This window comes from Oncorhynchus kisutch, unplaced genomic scaffold (genome assembly GCF_002021735.2).
Source record: "Oncorhynchus kisutch isolate 150728-3 unplaced genomic scaffold, Okis_V2 scaffold863, whole genome shotgun sequence".
Classification (NCBI taxonomy): Eukaryota; Metazoa; Chordata; class Actinopteri; order Salmoniformes; family Salmonidae; genus Oncorhynchus; species Oncorhynchus kisutch.
In genome coordinates, this window is record NW_022262808.1 from 693 (window position 1) to 21,431 (window position 20,739).

Sequence of the window (20,739 nt, forward strand, 5' to 3'; positions counted from 1 at the left end):
GACGTCAATTCTACGTCTAGTTTTGATTTACGTTTGAGTTGTCAACTGTCAATTCAACGCGAAATCAACATGTCACAATTTCATTGGATTTAGGTTAAAGGTTGGGTGGAAAAAAGATGAAATGTGCTTATGTTGACTTCTTGCAAATCCTATCAGTTTTTCAGGTTGATTCAACGACATCACATGGATTTCTTTCCGGTTGAAATGACGTGGAAACAACGTTTATTCAACCATTTTCTGCCCAGTAGGTTACCTCCATCTTTTGCCAGTTTATTACACTACTACATGGACTCACTAGTACACAGCATTTCACATCGACTTCCTTCCTCCTCACCATCCAGCAGTAAAATATGCAGACGTCTCAGTTCCTGTTTGAAACAAGCTGCTTTACCGAGAAAGGAGATGTGATGTGAGACGTTTGTGACCTGTCCTGGTTCAATCCTCTGTACCTGAAGCATGGGGCAGCTACTGCTGCAGCGATGGCTGTGGGCTGTGATTTTCCTGGGCTCATCTGTCCCTAATATCGAGTCCTCTGAGTACAACCCATTTCCTGGCATCACCGATAAGAAGTTCATCGACGACTGTGTGAGGATACACAACGACAACCGATCCTCTGTGAATCCACCAGCCAGAAATATGCTCTACATGGTAAGCAGTGAGGCAATGAGACGGGGTGGCAGGGTAGCCTAGTGGTTAGAACGTTGGGCTAGTAACCGGAACTGACAAGGTACAAATCTGTCGTTCTGCCCCTGAACAGGCAGTTAACCCACTGTTCCAAGGCCGTCATTGAAAATAAGAATTTGTTCTTAACTGACTTGCCTAGTTAAATAAGGTTTAAAAAAATACAGCATGCACTGTATTCCCAAGTCAAAACTCAGTAATACCATAATATAGCTAATACTGGTTCCCTGTCAATTATTCAGAATTGGATTGCTTTTGCAGTTGGAAAAGTGACAATTTACGAATATGCAATACGTGAATAGTGCTTAACACTTCTAAAGTAACACAATGCATATAAACATTGCCTTGTGAGTAAGCTAGTTGAATAAGACAGGGCTCTACACTGTCCTTTTTTACACGAACGTGTAATGCCTAAGTTGAAAACTGTAGGCCGCACACAAAGAAATGTAGGAGCACAATGAAACATTTGAGGTAAAGTAATAAAGCTAGAATCCTACATTTTCGAGGCGCACTGGTGCACCTAAATTAAAATTCCAGGTCGAAAACAAAATATGTAGCTGCATAGGCAAGTAAATGGTCGCACTGTAGAGCCCTGTAAAACAATGTTTAGAATGAAAGGAGGACAAGCCAATCAGATCCATAGAGGCGTGTAATCAGTTTCATATCACAGATACTGTCATTTTTTTAGACACTCACTAATTTGGTTGCATTTTTTTCTTCAAGACGTGGGATGAGGGCTTGGCCATCACTGCAAGGGCCTGGGCAAGACACTGTGATTTCCAGCACAACATCTACCTGAAAGAGGTCAGACGGGTCCCACCCTGTCTTCTCCTCCGTGGGAGAGAACATCGGGCAGGGTCCCCGCCGTCCCACGTTCTCCGTCATGCAGGCCATGGATTTATGGGTCAAAGAAGTGAACGATTACTCATACCAAAGCAATGCGTGTAAACCAAGGAAAATGTGTGGCCACTACACACAGGTACGTGTCCCTCTACTGAATAAAACAGCATCGCTGCTAAAAAAACATCAAACGACAAAATGCAGTTTAAGCGTGGGCCAATAACCAAAGATTGCTAGTTCAAATTCCGAGCCAACTAGGTGAAACATTTACTGATCTGTCCTTGAGCACGGCACTTAACCCTAATTGCACCAGGGGCACCATCAATAACAGTTGATCCCTGGCCTTGACCACACTCTCCGAAGCTGTCTCAGGGAGCATGGGATATGCAAAAATCACCTATTTCACACCACACAGGTTGCACACTTGTACATGTGTAAAACAGAACAAATATAAGCACCCACTATTTTACCTATTGTAAAAAACAATGGTATGAATGGGGAACTCATATTTCATCATCTTTGCCGACTGTATGCTTGCTTGCATTCCCAGGTTGTTTGGGCGACGAGCTACAAGGTTGGTTGCGCCGTCCAAATATGCCCAAATGCGTCGACCAGGACTTCGTTTTCTGATAAAGAGGGAGCCATATTTGTTTGTAACTATGCCGAAGCGTAAGTCAGACTGATGCACATATTACATTCACAAAGCGTAAGGCAGACTGAATACACAGATATACAAATGAAATCAAATTGTATTGGTCACATACACATATTTAGAAGATGTTATTGCAGGTGTAAAGAAATGCGTGTGTTCCGAGCTCCAACAGTGCAGTAATATGTAACAATTCATGTACACTGAAAGGAAAATTCCACCCCCAAAACTATTTTGGTATTTGTTTCATTAGTCCATTGTATATAGTCCCAAAAGTGTTACATGTCAGCAATTTCAAGATACAGTCAGAAGTTTACATACACCTTAGCCAAATACATTTAAATCTAGTTTTTCACAATTCCTGACTTTTAATCCTAGTAAAAATACCCTGTCTTAGGTCAGTTAGGATCACCACTTTATTTTAAGAATTTGAAATGTCAGAATAATAGTAGAGAGAATGATTTATTTCAGCTTTTATTTATTTAATCACATTCCCGGTGGGTCAGAAGTTTACATACACTCAATTAGTATTTGGTAGCATTGCCTTTAAATTGATTCACTTGGGTCAAACGTTTCGGGTAGCCTCCCACAAGCTTCCCTCAATAAGTTCGGTGAATTTTGGCCCATTCCTCCTGACAGAGCTGGTGTAACTGAGTCAGGTTTGTAGGCCTCCTTGCTCGCACACGCTTTTTTCAGTTCTGCCCACACATTTTCTCTGGGAATGAGGTCAGGGCTTTGTGATGGCCACTCCAATACCTTGACATTGTTGTCCTTAAGCCATTTTGCCACAACTTTGGAAGTATGCTTGGGGTCATTGTCCATTTGGAAGACCCATTTGCGACCAAGCTTTAACTTCCTGTCTGATGTCTTGAGATGTTGCTTCAATATATTCACATAATTTTCTTACCTCAAGTGCACCAATCCCACCACCAAAACATGCTGCTGCCACCCCCGTGCTTCACGGTTGGGATGGTGTTCTTCGGCTTGCCTCCCCCTTTTTCCTCCAAACATAACGATGGTCATTATGGCCAAACAGTTCTATTTTTCTTTCATCAGACCAGAGGACATTTCTCCAAAAAGTACGATCTTTGTCCCCATGTGCAGTTGCAAACCATAGTCTGGCATTTTCATGGCGGTTTTGGAGCAGTGGCTTCTTCCTTGCTGAGCGGCCATTCAGGTTATGTCGACATAGGACTCGTTTTACTGTGGATATACAGTGCCTTGCGAAAGTATTCGGCCCCCTTGAACTTTGCGACCTTTTGCCACATTTCAGGCTTCAAACATAAAGATATAAAACTGTATTTTTTTGTGAAGAATCAACAACAAGTGGGACACAATCATGAAGTGGATGACATTTATTGGATATTTCAAACTTTTTTAATAAATCAAAAACTGAAAAATTGGGCGTGCAACATTATTCAGCCCCTTTACTTTCAGTGCAGCAAACTCTCTCCAGAAGTTCAGTGAGGATCTCTGAATGATCCAATGTTGACCTAAATGACTAATGATGATAAATACAATCCACCTGTGTGTAATCAAGTCTCCGTATAAATGTACCTGCACTGTGATAGTCTCAGAGGTCAGTTAAAAGCGCAGAGAGCATCATGAAGAACAAGGAACACACCAGGCAGGTCCGAGATACTGTTGTGAAGAAGTTTAAAGCCGGATTTGGATACAAAAAGATTTCCCAAGCTTTAAACATCCCAATGAGCACTGTGCAAGCGATAATATTGAAATGGAAGGAGTATCAGACCACTGCAAATCTACCAAGACCTGGCCGTCCCTCTAAACTTTCAGCTCATACAAGGAGAAGACTGATCAGAGATGCAGCCAAGAGGCCCATGATCACTCTGGATGAACTGCAGAGATCTACAGCTGAGGTGGGAGACTCTGTCCATAGGACAACAATCAGTCGTATATTGCACAAATCTGGCCTTTATGGAAGAGTGGCAAGAAGAAAGCAATTTCTTAAAGATGTCCATAAAAAGTGTTGTTTAAAGTTTGCCACAAGCCACCTGGGAGACACACCAAACATGTGGAAGAAGGTGCTCTGGTCAGATGAAACCAAAATTGAACTTTTTGGCAACAATGCAAAATGTTATGTTTGGCGTAAAAGCAACACAGCTCATCACCCTGAACTCAACATCCCCACTGTCAAACATGGTGGTGGCAGCATCATGGTTTGGGCCTGCTTTTCTTCAGCAGGGACAGGGAAGATGGTTAAAATTGATGGGAAGATGGATGGAGCCAAATACAGGACCATTCTGGAAGAAAACCTGATGGAGTCTGCAAAAGACCTGAGACTGGGACGGAGATTTGTCTTCCAACAAGACAATGATCCAAAACATAAAGCAAAATCTACAATGGAATGGTTCAAAAATAAACATATCCAGGTGTTAGAATGGCCAAGTCAAAGTCCAGACCTGAATCCAATCGAGAATCTGTGGAAAGAACTGAAAACTGCTGTTCACAAATGCTCTCCATCCAACCTCACTGAGCTCGAGCTGTTTTGCAAGGAGGAATGGGAAAAAATGTCAGTCTCTCGATGTGCAAAACTGATAGAGACATACCTCAAGCGACTTACAGCTGTAATCGCAGCAAAAGGTGGCGCTACAAAGTATTAACTTAAGGGGGCTGAATAATTTTGCACGCCCAATTTTTCAGTTTTTGATTTGTTAAAAACGTTTGAAATATCCAATAAATGTCGTTCCACTTCATGATTGTGTCCCACTTGTTGTTGATTCTTCACAAAAAAATACAGTTTTATATCTTTATGTTTGAAGCCTGAAATGTGGCAAAAGGTCGCAAAGTTCAAGGGGGCCGAATACTTTCGCAAGGCACTGTAGATATTTTGTACCTGTTTCACTCCAGCATCTTCACAAGGTCCTGTGCTTTTGTTCTGGGATTGATTTGCACTTTTCACACAAGTATGCTCGTCTCTAGGAGACAGAACGCATCCCCTTCCTGAGCGGTATGGCGGCTGTGTGGTCCCATGGTGTTTATACTTGCGTATTATTGTTTGTAAAGATGAACGTGGTACCTTCAGGCATTTGGAAATTTCTCCCAACGATTAACCAGACTTGTGGAGGTCTACAATTTTTTTCTGAGGTCTTGGCTGATTTCTTTTGATTTTCCCATGATGTCAAGCAAACAGGCACTGAGTTTGAAGGTAGGACTTGAAATACATCCACAGGTACACCTCCAATTGACTCAAATGTCAATTAGCCGATCAGAAGCTTTTAAAGCCATGACATCATTTTCTGGAATTTTCCAAGCTGTTTAAAGGCAGTCAACTTATTGTATGTAAACGTCTGACCCACTGGAATTGTGATACAGTGAATTAAGTGAAATAATCTGTCTGTAAAGAATTTTTGGAAAAATCACTTGTGTCATGTACAAAGTAGATTTTCTTATCGACTTGCCAAAACTATAGTTTGTTAACAAGAAATTTGTGGAGTGGTTGAAAAACGAGTTAATGACTCCAACCTAAGTGTATGTAAACATCTGACATCAACTGTATATAACATTCAAAATACAGAAATGCAGCCGGTATGATGCATTTTGCATCAAAAGATTCTGCGTTGTGCATCATGATGCAAAATGAATCATTTCTGGAACACCTGGGGATTTTTTGAAAGGTTATTGGAATTATGCAACCTTGCACACATTGTACTTTCCTTTCGGGAAAAAAATAATAATAAGTCTAAGATGCTCTGATTTTAGAAATATGGAAACATTTTAGATCAATTAAAAGGATGTGCATTGCTTTCTCCAGGGGAAACGTGGTTGAGATGTTACCATACCAGAACAGGTTGGAAGAATGCAGCTCTTGTGAGGGTGCAAACAATCAATGCCAGGCCAAGCTCTGCCGTGAGTCTGTCAGCTACCATTTCCCACACCCAATAAAATAAGATGCAGGACAACCCTGTGATGGTCTGAATCTTCAACATATTCCTCCACAACACCCCCAATACTCTTTCCCTTGTACATGCTACACATTCAACACCCAATACCATTTTCTATTCGTGACATAATAAAGCTGCCTTGTCTTCTCTCTTTACAGACAATCCAAAACGAGATGAACAGAAAAGTATGTTTTGAATACGCAACCCTTCATTTAAATGAACTTCCTAAACCACAATGGCCGAATGTGTTCTTTGTGACCAACATTAGCCTTTACTTTTCTCACCTGTGTACAGGTTACAGATGGACCCCCGACTGGGACCCCACCCTGGCCACCTGTGGCCCCTGCTGCATGGCCATATTGGCCATCCGACCCCTGGCCCTTCTCCTCACCTTTGTCGCCGCATTTGGAGTACACAGACTGTACCCAAGCATATTTTTTTACGAATAGCTGAGAGGTTTAGATTAATTGACCTGCACTGTTCTCATTGTTGTCATGGCTTTCTCAATGTGGTCCTGCAGAGCCTCAAACCAAACTCCCATTGTGGTACAATAAAGTGAACTACTACTAAAATGTATATGCTGCTTTTGCTGCTTCCATTAATGTGTTAAAGGGAAAGTTTACCCCAAAAGTTGATTTACTGACCTCAAGGAGTTATGCAGCAGTCGTTAATACAAACTATACGGCAAGCCCTCTAAAGTAAACAATGCCTAAAATAAGAGCAGGAAAAATAGGTCTCAAATAGCTCACACATAAATGTCACAATCTGTGTTTCTGTTAAGTTACATTTTTGAAAATAACTGTTTCTCCCCCCAAAATCATGTTTGCTTAATAATGAGCAATGGTGTTGGCAAAAGCACAAACAAGTCTGGGACCAGGCTCACCAACCACTGACAGCAGAACTCATAACACAAGAGCTTATGAAGGTTGAAGAGTAGTGTCTAAAATCATCTCATTTGGCCTAACAGGAAAATCAATTCTACAAATACAGAATAAGAGATTATCATATACTTGTTTTGAGTTTTTAGAAGTAGCAACACCAAATTACAAAGAATGCAGCCCAACACACAGTTCTCCTAAACATCACAATGCTATGTCACTGTTCAGCAGTCCTCTAGGCCCATTTCTGCAACACTTGACGCCTGTAGCAGCACATGACAACAATGTTCATTTAATCATGAACTAAAACGTTGTGCCTTTCTCAAAGCCTGCAGGTATATAGCTTAATACCTTGTTAATCATTTATAATAAGGACTATATAAAAAAGAAGCTTTTAATAGTATGCATGGTTTTTTTAATGAGTCTACATTAACAGACTAAGTCAGCATCATTATGAAACATTACTAGCCTTCCAATGCATTAACTGCATCATAAGCCATTATACTCGCAGTCTTCAATAAAGTAGAGTGCTTACTGTAAATATTAACATGGACAGGTGTTGGTGGAAAGCAGTACAAGTTGTTCTGAGGATTAGGACAAGAGGAGGAATCTGTGGTGTCGGGATAAACCAGGTGAACCACATTCTGTGCACGTCTTACAAACAGTTGCTAAACAACATTGAAGAGGCTAACTAGGTAACACTGGGGCATTGGGTGTCACATATAGGCAGATACCTTTACTGTATACTGTCTCCTCTACTGAGGACAGAGGCATTCCATATTCATTTCATCAAAACTATGAGGAAGATTCATCTCTGTGAGGAATTGGGGATATTCTATTAATATCCCAAATACATCTTTAGACAAACCCATGTCCTGACCAACCTGGCGTCCTTCACGCCAGTGATCTGCATTCCTCGTTTGAATGCAGCAATAGTGAATTGTCCATTGTCCAAGCTTTTCCAAGGTTAGCCCTTGTTCTTTTTCTTCTTGTCATAGGCGGGTTTGGTCTGTGGGACAGGGTTAACAGAGGGAGCTCCTAGCTTCTTGGTCTTGGCTTTCCTTACCTTAGCCTTGATGGCCTCAATGTTGATTTTGGCTTCTGAGGGAGCTAGAAAAAAACATGGTAAAAGAAAAACATTAAACAGCTAGGTGTGGCTGTGTGGGAGTATGTGCTCAGGCAATGCTTCATTTAACCAGTCAGTTAATGATAATAATTACAGTTGTAAAGTGATTTTCATTATAGAAGAATAATTTCAAAGTGCATAAAATCATTTTATTATAATTGAGAATAGAATGTTTCTGAACACCTCTATATTCATATGGAGTATAATATTTGTGTGCCTAACTTTCTCACTCATTATTATTCACGATTCATTCAGGGTTATCCATAATCACGGTAGCATCCACATTATCCAGATCATGAAAGCAACAACCAAAGTCTAGGAGGAAGGGTAGGCCAGCTGATAAAGATGAGTCTTAAGGCCTGCTTTAAAAAGCCCCAAGAATGTGAGGAAGAGAGTTTCAAAAGATCTGTGAGTGGGAGGAAAGGGCCTGGTTGCCTAACTGGTGTGGGACATGAAGCAGTCTGGAAAGGCTTGAAGGAAGTGGGTGGAAAGGGCCTGGTTGCCTAACTGGTGTGGGACATGAAGCAGTCTGGCAAGGCTTGAAGGAAGTGGGTGGAAAGGGCCTGGTTGCCTAACTGGTGTGGGACATGAAGCAGTCTGGCAAGGCTTGAAGGAAGTGAGTGGAAAGGGCCTGGTTGCCTAACTGGTGTGGGACATGAAGCAGTCTGGCATGGCTTGAAGGAAGTGGGTGGAAAGGGCCTGGTTGCCTAACTGGTGTGGGACATGAAGCAGTCTGGCAAGGCTTGAAGGAAGTGGGTGGATAGGTCAGAAGGAGAGAAGGTAGTTAAGAACATAATTATTCAAATGATTCACTGTACCTTTGTTGGTCTTCTTCATAACAGGTTTCTCCTTAGGAGGAATAAAGGCCCTGTTTCGCTCCTCTTGCCTCTTAGACAACACCTCGGCTTGTTTCACCTTGGAAAAACAGACACAATCAGGCATAGGACAAATGGATTTGGCACAGTAAATCCTGTTGTGTGTCTTTTGAAGGTCATTAGTTTCTCATGCAATGCTATACAAATAGTAACTGGTGCATAGCTATCAAGTCCAGTGATGGTTGTGTCTTTTGAAGGTCATTAGTTTCTCATGCAATGCTATACAAATTGTAACTGGTGCATAGCTATCAAGTCCAGTGATGGTTGCGACACCTAAGGACAAAGCTGTGTCAAGTAACAGCCAAGTGATATCCATGGTTACCTTTATCTCCTCCATCTTCTTCCTCTTCTTAACACTCTCTCGAAGGAAGAACTCTCCCGTTGCCAGTTCCTTGTCAATCTAGACCACCAGGAAACACAACACAGTGAACCCAGGAACATGGGTTTGAACAAGCCTAGTGATAGGTTTAGTGATGGATGGGTTATATCAAGTAGTTATAGACCAAGTCATCTGTTGATGTTAGGCTCTATGGCTGTTGTATGTTATAGTACAAGGAAGATTAAAAAGAAGAACTTCTAAGCAATTTGCAGGCCGGAAAAGGGGCAGTTTAAAATATATTCATAAGACGTTCAAGAGTGGCCTGGAGTAATAATTTCCAGGCTTGGAGTAATAATTTCCAGGCTTGGAGTAATAATTTCCAGGCTTGGAGTAATAATTTCCAGGCTTGGAGTAATAATTTCCAGGCTTGGAGTAATAATTTCCAGGCTTGGAGTAATAATTTCCAGGCTTGGAGTAATAATTTCCAGGCTTGGAGTAATAATTTCCAGGCTTGGAGTAATAATTTCCAGGCTTGGAGTAATAATTTCCAGGCTTGGAGTAATAATTTCCAGGCCACACTTGAACTTCTAAAAGTAAATAAAAATGTAGAAATAATGAACTAATAAAAAAATATATATAAGTGTCCTTTTTCCAGCTCGCAAATTGCTTTTGACTTACAAATCCGTTAGAAAAAAATCTGTGCCCTCCGCTGAATTTTTAAATCCCAATGTGGGCCTGGAGCCAAAGTTATTACACACCCCTGTTACAGTATGTGGAAGAGGACTTGTCAATGTCCTGTGTTATCTTGAAACTGAACTTTAAAAATATATATTTTTTATTGTACTGTGCTTGCACTTTGTATGCTACGTTTGACGTGCCATCTACATGAAGATTAGTATACTGGGCTGGCATGTTGTATGACACAGGAACCGATACAAATAAATACATCATGCCTGCATGGTGGTTCTGACCCACTAACCTGGCTCTCAGGCTGCTGCGGGGGGAGGCGGTTCTGACCCACTAACCTGGCTCTCAGGCTGCTGCGGGGGGAGGCGGTTCTGACCCACTAACCTAGCTCTCAGGCTGCTGCGGGGGGAGGTGGTTCTGACCCACTAACCTGGCTCTCAGGCTGCTGCGGGGGGCGGCGGTTCTGACCCACTAACCTGGCTCTCAGGCTGCTGCGGGGGGAGGCGGTTCTGACCCACTAACCTGGCTCTCAGGCTGCTGCGGGGGGAGGCGGTTCTGACCCACTAACCTGGCTCTCAGGCTGCTGCGGGGGGAGGCGGTTCTGACCCACTAACCTGGCTCTCAGGCTGCTGCGGGGGGAGGCGGTTCTGACCCACTAACCTGGCTCTCAGGCTGCTGCGGGGGGAAAGGCGTGTACTCCTTCTTTGTCGTCTTTTTCTTAGGCTCCTTGCGCTTGGTCAGGTTCTTGTGTCGGAAGTTGGGTAGGAATCGCTCCCAGCTCTGCAGCCGCAGCTCGGGGTCCTTGGACAGCTCGCGTTTGATCATGAGCGTCTGCGGCCGACCCCAATCGAACGGTCGCAAGAGGAAAGAGGGAGAAACGTGTTGGAAGAATTAACTTGGATTATTGAAACTGAGGGCGGTTGAAGTCAGACGACATGCTGGTAACTACATGGCAAAGCTCCAGAAAGGATGCAGTAGTTCAAGCCAGTTCCTTCATTAAAAAGGGGCAATCTGCAATCGCTACATCCATTTTTGTACTTGTAAATATATATATATATATATATATATATATATATATATATATATATATATATATATATATATATATATATATATATATATATATATATCCCTTGTTCTTTTTCTTCTTGTCATACACACCCATTGATTTGTGAAGAGTATAATTCGACAGAACCCAAAATATAAGATTGTTTGTAAACAATGTCATTGTAAACAAACACGGTGTAGCTTCAACAAAAATCTTTAAACTATAATTTTGATATCTTGGATCAGTCCTTGCATCCATAGCCGTCTATGAATTTGAGTGGTTACATTTCTCAAAGGTCCATCCCTCATGGGATTTAAAGGATTGCTCCTTTAAATCCCTTGACCCAAAGCATTAAAGAAGCAACACCTCACATTTCTCATTTCTTTGCCCGTTTAGAAACGTCTAAAATAGCTTAAGTATGGCTTCCTCCCTGACCATATTTTAAAAAATCAGTTTTGTTTTTTGTTGACAACCTCGTGTACGAGAGCCAATCGGAATAAAGGAATTTATAAACAACTGTCCAAACACGATAAAAAACTTGAAAATAAGTTATGACGGATAGAATAAGTCAGTCTGAAGCATGTTGTTCTCAGCTGTCAAGGAACTTCAAACTTCCCCTTTTGGGATCTTGGTAAGTTCAAGTCATCTATTCTAAAGGACTCCAGTTTGTTTTGGACTTCCTCTGTGGCGTCAACAAAAACCCCACATCCTCTTACATAGAACAGTGTCGGTTGCTTTAAGCTTACCACGAACCATGACAAAGTACCACATAGACCACCTTTCTCCTCCTCATTGGATGTGGAGGTGAAAGGTATCAATTACCTTGATGTTGTAGATGGGGTGGATGTTCTTCATGGTATCCAACACCACTTTCCGTACCTACATATGAAAAATAATATTTTAGCAGATAATAATTGAGTCACTTAGAGCACAAAAAAAGTACAATTGTTGCTCACTCCAGGGAAGTTTAATATACTTTTTCCCCCTAATTTCATGATATCCAATTGGTAGTTAGTCTTGTCCCATCGCTGCAACTCCCCTATGGACTCGGGAGAGGCAAAGGTCGAGAGCCATGCATCCTCCGAAACACGACCCTGCCAAGCCGCACTGCTTGACACACTGCTCGCTTATTCCCGGAAGCCAGCCGCACCAATGTGTCAGAAGAAACACTGTACAGCTGGCGACCGGAATCAGCTTGCAGGCACCTGGCCCGCCACAAGGAGTTGCTAGAGCGCGACGGGAAAAGGAAACCCTCCCCTAACCCGGACGACGCTGGGCCACATTCTCATTTACAGCAACAACCTGCGGAATAGTAACAGGGGAGAGAAATTAGTCAATTGGAGGCTGGGGATGATTAGGTGGCCATGATGGTATGAGGGCCAGATTGGGAATTTAGCCAGGACACCGGGGTTCACCCTTACTCTTATGATAACTGCCATGGGATCTTTAGTGACTACAGAGAGCCCGGACACCAATTTTATGTCCCAATCCAAAAGACGGCACCCTACACAGGGCAATGTCCCCAATCACTGCCCAGGGGCATTGGGATAAAAAACAATGTTAACTAGAGAAAAGAGTGCCTCCTACTGGCCTTCCAACACCACTTCCAGCAGAATCTGGTCTCCCATCCAGGGACCGACCAGGAACAACCCTGCTTAGCTTCCGAGGCAATAGTGATAGTATACATCTGAAAGGGATTTATTACCATCAATTGCAAAATTTGTACAGCCTAATCTCCCTATGGAGAGGGGGGATCTAAACCAATTCAATAAAATGCCATAGCAGAAATAGGCACCTGATGAATTCAACAGGCTTATTTCAGTGGTTCCAGTGCGTGGATAAGGGAGAGAGCAGCATAGTGCTCAGTAGGGAGAAAGCATTTAGAAACGTAATGAAATGGAGAGGTACTACCTAAAAACGCATATTTGCCATACAAAATGTTTTGCAATGGTGTACCCTACTGAACATGGTCCTGATTGAGGAAATCAGCGCTTACCTCTTTGAGGCCGTTGAAGGGTCCCAGGGCTGACACAGTGTTCCCCTGCACCATGACGTAGCAATTGGTGAGCAGCTCCAATGCCTGAGGGAGAAACATGTTAGATAAATGCCTGTAAGAGGGAGGTTGAATGTGTTCCACGGAGAGCAATCTCCATCCGCCGACAGTACCGCTACTTACGATCGCCGACAGTACCGCTACTTACGATCGCCGACAGTACCGCTACTTACGATCGCCGACAGTACCGCTACTTACGATCGCCGACAGTACCGCTACTTACGATCGCCGACAGTACCGCTACTTACGATCGCCGACAGTACCGCTACTTACGATCGCCGACAGTACCGCTACTTACGATCGCCGACAGTACCGCTACTTACGATCGCCGACAGTACCGCTACTACTGAACACCTGCACTGCCTCTCCGCACCTTAGCACAGACATACTTGCTGATACCAGACTTTTTTACTACTGCACAATTGAAACACTTGCCCTCCAATCCCCCCCCCTTCTCTGATACATGTGTAAATATTTGACTATAAATTGGGCCTTCCTGTATTATACTTAAGCTAAATTGTTTATTCTATTCTACTGAGCCATTTACATTGTTTGTATTCTGATCTTTTATTATTGTTGTTATTGTTGTTGCACTGTTGTGAAGGAACCTGCAAGTAAGCATTTCATTGGATGCTGTATACCATGTGTATCCTGTGCTGTATACCATGTGTATCCTGTGCTGTATACCATGTGTATCCTGTGCTGTACACCATGTGTATCCTGTGCTGTATACCATGTGTATCCTGTGCTGTATACCATGTGTATCCTGTGCTGTATACCATGTGTATCCTGTACTGTATACCATGTGTATCCTGTACAGAAGACCAACAAAACTTTAAAGGTCTTACTGCACAGAATAATTTCCCTCTCAAGCACTTTGAATAAGTGCTTTTACTTGTATATTTCTTTTGCACATTCTCTCCAGCTATACTGTCCTCATTTCCTTCTACTTATTTGAATTCAATATTTTTGTTGTTGTAGCACTGTTGAGAGGAGAGCTTGCAAGTAAATGTATACACCCTGTGCATATGACAAATAAACTTTGATTTGATGAGCTGACTGATTCTGAAACGTTGGGAGGTGTTAATAACACTATGCTGCCACCTAGTGATGCTAACATCTATAAACACAAAACTACTATGTATCCCATTGAACGCTCTCCCTGGCTGCATGGTTGAACAAGACGCACCTTGAGTGTAGATCCTTTAGGTCCGATGAGTCTCTGCCTCCTCTTCACAAACCGTTCTCTGGTTCTGACCAGCGTGCCAATTTTGATGATGTCACACGCCATGTCATCCTCCAAAATACGCACGGCCTAAAGGCGGAAGACAGAAGAAAACATCAACCAAATGAAGATGCTTGTACTGGTTTCTTTCTTTGGGGTAAGTATAGAGTTTTGACTATTCTTCCACATTATCAGGATCATTGTTGGAAGTTCAACTATGAATTGATGAACAAGAGAGCATGCCTACCTGCTCAAAAGGCACACTTCTGGCCAACAGCTTGATGAGGTCCCGTGCCCTCACAACGGCATATGGGTCAAAGGTCTTTTTGGTGGTGCAAACTGTGATGCTGCCCTCGATCAAATCCAGGGTGGCCTTGATGTGCTGTTGATGAGGAAGAAAAGCAGAACATCAATGCTTTGGACAATTTAAAGGCTGTGTGCCTAAATCTAGGAGAGGATCATTCATCCTCACATGGCTACATATCTGCATGTTCACAGACACCTATACACGGGCTGATAAGAATGGATCAACTCTCATCAACATGTGACATTATTCTTAAAGCTGGAACCCTTAATGGTAAAACTACCTCGTCACATTGTGATCTTACAACAAAGAAGTTACTGCAAACAAAAATGTCCCCCTGAGACATCATGGCACAGTCCAGTGGAGGCTGCTAATGGGAGGACAGCTCATAATGGCTGGAACAGAGTGAATGGAATGGCATCACACATGGAAACCATGTGTTTGATACTACTCCAATCCAGCCATTGCCACAAGCCCATTCTCCCCAATGAAGGTGCCACCAACCTCCTGTGTTGCACACGCTATAGAACAGCAGGATACGTACTGCCATTTCTTACCACACCTCTCCTCTGTTTCATCCACAAAAGAAAAACAATAACATAGGGGCTGGTCCAGACAGTGACACCACAGACAGATTAATGAGCCAGATATTTCACCAGATGTGTAAATGTGAAGCATCCGGTTGGCGTTGCTACTAGGGCTGGGTGGTATACCATATTTCATGATATACTGGTATTGATGCAGGGACCGGTTTGGGTTTTTACTTTACCTTCTATACCGAATGTTTGGTTTGTTAAATGTGATACACCATGTGTAATGTCAATTTTTATAATTCACTTCGCTACTTGAGTCATCTCACTCCACTTTCTCTCCGTGCCACATTCCACACAGACCTTGCCATGTCACTCAAGGAGCGCATTTGATGTTCCTCAACCACGAGACACTTGCCTTCAGTCTGCATGGTCAATGCAGCAATGTTGATGACAACAATGCTTTTCACTTTGCTTCTTAATAATAATCCACTAGCGTTCTATAATGACACTATTAGTTTGTCTCTTACATCAGCAAACAGCTAGTCTGTCTTTTCTTAGCAAGTTGCTCTAAATCTTGAGACAGTAATTGTTAGCCACTAATGCTAATAGCTAGCTAATAAAGATGTATGAGTATGAGCAAACGTAGCTACCTAATACAGCCTGATAATACTAGTGATGGTGTAGACCTAAATCAGCATGTTGTTTGTGCAACAGTATCTTCTAAATCAAAGAGGAATATGCAAAGCAAGAATATGATAGCTACATCAAGTAGCTAAGAGAACACATGAAATGTAGCCAAAGCTTATAGGGTCCCCTAGGAAACACTTACTAACAATTTAGTTCCTACCCAATCACAATAACTCCTACCGGGCATTTTAATTCGTTGTCATCTCAAACACTGTATTCAAAGTGCCAACTATTATAATCTAACTATATAATTAGAATAGTCATTATATTTCCATGTTTCCAACAGTTTTGCTCTAATTCACAAGTCACATCGCAATTGCAACATTTGGTTAAAAATCCATCCTAGATTATTTGCCCATATCGTGCAGCCCTATGTGGCAGTGTGGAAATTATCTCAATTGAGCAGTGGTGTAAAGTACCTAAGTAAAAATTATTTCAAGTACTTCTTAAGTAAAACATACTTTCAAGTACTACTTAAGTAGTTTTTTGGTATCTGTCCTTTACTATTTTTTTTTTATTTTTGACAACATTTACTTTACCACATTCCTAAACAAAATACTGTACTTTTTACACCATACATTATCCCTGACACCTAAAAGTACTCGTTACATTTTGAATGCTTAGCAGGACAGAAAAATGGTCCAATTCACGCACTTTTCAAGAGAACATCCCTGGTCATCCACTGCCTCGGATCTGGAGGACTGACTAAACAGAGGACATCCCTGGTCATCCACTGCCTCGGCTCTGGAGGACTCACTAAACAGAGGACATCCCTGGTCATCCACTGCCTCGGATCTGGAGGACTCACTAAACAGAGAACATCCCTGGGTCATCCACTGCCTCGGATCTTGAGGACTCACTAAACAGAGAACATCCCTGGTCATCCACTGCCTCGGATCTTGAGGACTCACTAAACAGAGAACATCCCTGGTCATCCACTGCCTCGGATCTTGAGGACTCACTAAACAGAGGACATCCCTGGTCATCCACTGCCTCGGATCTTGAGGACTCACTAAACAGAGGACATCCCTGGTCAACCACTGCCTCGGATCTGGAGAACTCACTAAACAAAGAACATCCCTGGTCATCCACTGCCTCGGATCTGGAGGACTCACTAAACAGAGGACATCCCTGGTCATCCACTGCCTCGGATCTGGAGGACTCACTAAACAGAGGACATCCCTGGTCATCCACTGCCTCTGATCTGGAGGACTCACTAAACAGAGGACATCCCTGGTCATCCACTGCCTCGGATCTGGAGGACTCACTAAACAGAGGACATCCCTGGTCATCCACTGCCTCGGATCTGGAGGACTCACTAAACAGAGGACATCCCTGGTCATCCACTGCCTCGGATCTGGAGGACTCACTAAACAGAGGACATCCCTGGTCATCCACTGCCTCGGATCTGGAGGAGTCACTAAACAGAGAACATGCCTGGTCATCCACTGCCTCGGATCTGGAGGACTCACTAAACAGAGGACATCCCTGGTCATCCACTGCCTCGGATCTGGAGGACTCACTAAACAGAGGACATCCCTGGTCATCCACTGCCTCGGATCTGGAGGACTCACTAAACAGAGAACATCCCTGGTCATCCACTGCCTCGGATCTTGAGGACTCACTAAACAGAGGACATCCCTGGTCATCCACTGCCTCGGATCTTGAGGACTCACTAAACAGAGAACATCCCTGGTCATCCACTGCCTCGGATCTTGAGGACTCACTAAACAGAGGACATCCCTGGTAATCCACTGCCTCGGATCTGGAGGACTCACTAAACAGAGAACATCCCTGGTCATCCACTGCCTCGGATCTTGAGGACTCACTAAACAGAGGACATCCCTGGTCATCCACTGCCTCGGATCTTGAGGACTCACTAAACAGAGAACATCCCTGGTCATCCACTTCCTCTGATCTGGAGGACTCACTAAACAGAGGACATCCCTGGTCATCCACTGCCTCTGATCTGGAGGACTCACTAAACAGAGGACATCCCTGGTCATCCACTGCCTCGGATCTGGAGGACTCACTAAACAGAGGACATCCCTGGTCATCCACTGCCTCGGATCTGGAGGACTCACTAAACAGAGGACATCCCTGGTCATCCACTGCCTCGGATCTTGAGGACTCACTAAACAGAGAACATCCCTGGTCATCCACTGCCTCGGATCTTGAGGACTCACTAAACAGAGGACATCCCTGGTCATCCACTGCCTCTGATCTGGAGGACTCACTAAACAGAGGACATCCCTGGTCATCCACTGCCTCGGATCTGGAGGACTCACTAAACAGAGAACATCCCTGGTCATCCACTGCCTCGGATCTTGAGGACTCACTAAACAGAGGACATCCCTGGTCATCCACTGCCTCGGATCTGGAGGACTCACTAAACAGAGGACATCCCTGGTCATCCACTGCCTCTGATCTGGAGGACTCACTAAACAGAGGACATCCCTGGTCATCCACTGCCTCTGATCTGGAGGACTCACTAAACAGAGGACATCCCTGGTCATCCACTGCCTCGGATCTGGAGGACTCACTAAACAGAGGACATCCCTGGTCATCCACTGCCTCGGATCTGGAGGACTCACTAAACAGAGAACATCCCTGGTCATCCACTGCCTCGGATCTGGAGGACTCACTAAACAGAGGACATCCCTGGTCATCCACTGCCTCGGATCTGGAGGACTCACTAAACAGAGGACATCCCTGGTCATCCACTGCCTCGGATCTGGAGGACTCACTAAACAGAGGAAATCCCTGGTCATCCACTGCCTCGGATCTGGAGGACTCACTAAACAGAGGACATCCCTGGTCATCCACTGCCTCGGATCTGGAGGACTCACTAAACAGAGAACATCCCTGGTCATCCACTGCCTCGGATCTGGAGGACTCACTAAACACAAATGCTTTGTTTGTCAATTATGTCTGAGTGTTGGAGTGTGCCCCTGGCTATCCATACATTTGTGGTGCCATCTGGTTTGCTTAATATAAGGAATTTGAAATGATTTATACTTTTATTTTTGATAATTAAGTACATTATATCAATTACATTTCCTTTTGATACTTAAGTATATTTAAAACCAAATACTTTTAGACTTTTACTCAAGTAGTATTTTACTGGGTGACACTTTTACGAGTCATTTTCTATTAACGCCAACGCATCTATACTTTTACTCATGTATAACAATTGGGTACTTTTTCCACCACTGCAATTGAGTGCAGGAAATGCAGAAATAATAAGTGCTGAAATTTGTTTTGGTTGAAGTTGAATTGAACAGTATAAAACAATCAGAATGGAGACTCATCGAAATCACTTATAATGTATGTGCTGCCACCCTAGGATCACTCACTACTCAAAGCAAATGTATAACTTTTATTATTCAAAAACTAAAAAGACTGTCACACCATACATTTTTTACATTTAAATACCGTGATATATTTTGGCCACATTGCTACTCACTACCAAATATGGTGATGAGGGGAAGCCCACTGCCCGGCAGTGCGAGACGATGGAGTGAGATGGATTTTGGCCGACATTCTGCTAATTTTCTACTATTCCTACATCATTTTTTAGTTTTAATTATATATGGCCATTGACTCTGGAATAGACCATATAACTGCCTCGTGGGCTTAGTTCAACTGCCCATCAGAGCCCAAAATACGTTTTTATACTCCAATAAACAATGGAGACACTATAGCCTCGAGACATTGTTAAAGCTATAACTTGATCTCATGGATGGTTAAATCCTTGCATTCGTAGCTGTCTATGAATTTGAATGGCTACATTTCTCCAGCAACGTCCCTGAGCTTTTAACCAAACCCGTATCAGAATGGATGCTTTGTTATTATTTCAAACGCATATTTCCCTTTTAATTGGCTTAACTTACTGAATCGCCTAATGCTTTTTGCACCAGTGGCCAGCATTCTTTCAGGTATGCCTCTCTATACTTCGGAAAGAGAGTGGCGAAACTGCTCTCCTCCAGTAGACCTTTGGGGTTGTCATCTTTTGTGAATGCTGGCTCCTTCCATCCATCGGGAACAGTGAAGAGTTGAGATTCATCCACTGAAAATACAAGATTAGAAGCTAGGATATAACACACCTAACGTTATAGTTAGCTTCATAACTAGGTAGGTAAATTGCATGCACGTTTTCCCATAGAACAAACGTTCTTTCACTGAGAACAAATTGGTAGCAGTCTTCAAGCAGTGCTCATACTAGCACCATAAATAAGCATGAGGCCGGGCGCGAGCTACACAAATCAAGGGAAATCAGGCTTCTGCTCAGATACATGTATCCAGAAACGTGGACTATTATTAAGAAATAATACATTTGTTTCTGATACTAGACAATACCGTTGTAATACCTTGGTTTGTATTATTTTTCGACTTCTTCCCTGACCGCGTTTCATTCACGCTTCCTTCATTAGTGGAGGACGCCATTTTTGTTATGCCGGAAATACAGACCGGAACTGCGTAGTTTGGAACTAAAATGAGGGTTGCATTCAAAATTGATGCGTTGCATTACGTGCTAAGAGCGTTCTTGAAACTATATCCCAATGTGTAAGAGTCTTTGCAAAATTGTGCCACAACAACCTTTTCGATCCTTACAATATTTGCTATTATTTAGCTATCCTTCATATTGATTTGTCGTTCCTATCACTACATTATTGGAGCGGCAGGTAGCCTAGAGCGTTGGGCCAGTAACCGAAAGATCGAATCCCAGAGCTAACGTAAACATCTGTCGTTCTGCCCCTGTACAAGGCAGTTAACCCACTGTTCATAGGCCGTCGTTGTAAATAATAACTTGTTCTTAGCTGACTTGCCTAGTTAAATTAAAAAACAATTTATAATAACACCCCTATCACTATATTATATAAATAACCATTTCTGACAGTGTATTTCCAAACTACGCAGTTCCGGTCT

The 20,739-nt window shown here is 42.9% G+C and overlaps 1 protein-coding gene and 1 pseudogene across 1 annotated transcript; one reads left to right on the top strand and one right to left on the bottom strand.

The window, feature by feature from the left end:
- The first annotated feature begins 338 nt into the window (after nt 1–338).
- LOC116362674 (GLIPR1-like protein 1) lies at nt 339–6,651 on the top strand (annotated as a pseudogene).
- Nucleotides 6,652–7,085: 434 nt separating this feature from the next.
- On the bottom strand, nt 7,086–20,739 carry LOC116362673 (KRR1 small subunit processome component homolog). Its single transcript, XM_031816749.1, has 10 exons — nt 20,181–20,739; nt 19,704–19,879; nt 14,534–14,668; nt 14,251–14,376; nt 13,005–13,088; nt 11,831–11,887; nt 10,621–10,791; nt 9,277–9,354; nt 8,898–8,994; nt 7,086–8,063 (listed from the first exon to the last, which is right to left on the bottom strand). The coding sequence occupies exons 1-10, from the start codon at nt 20,254–20,256 to the stop codon at nt 7,921–7,923; spliced, it is 1,143 nt and encodes a 380-aa protein (XP_031672609.1). The 5' UTR covers nt 20,257–20,739; the 3' UTR covers nt 7,086–7,920.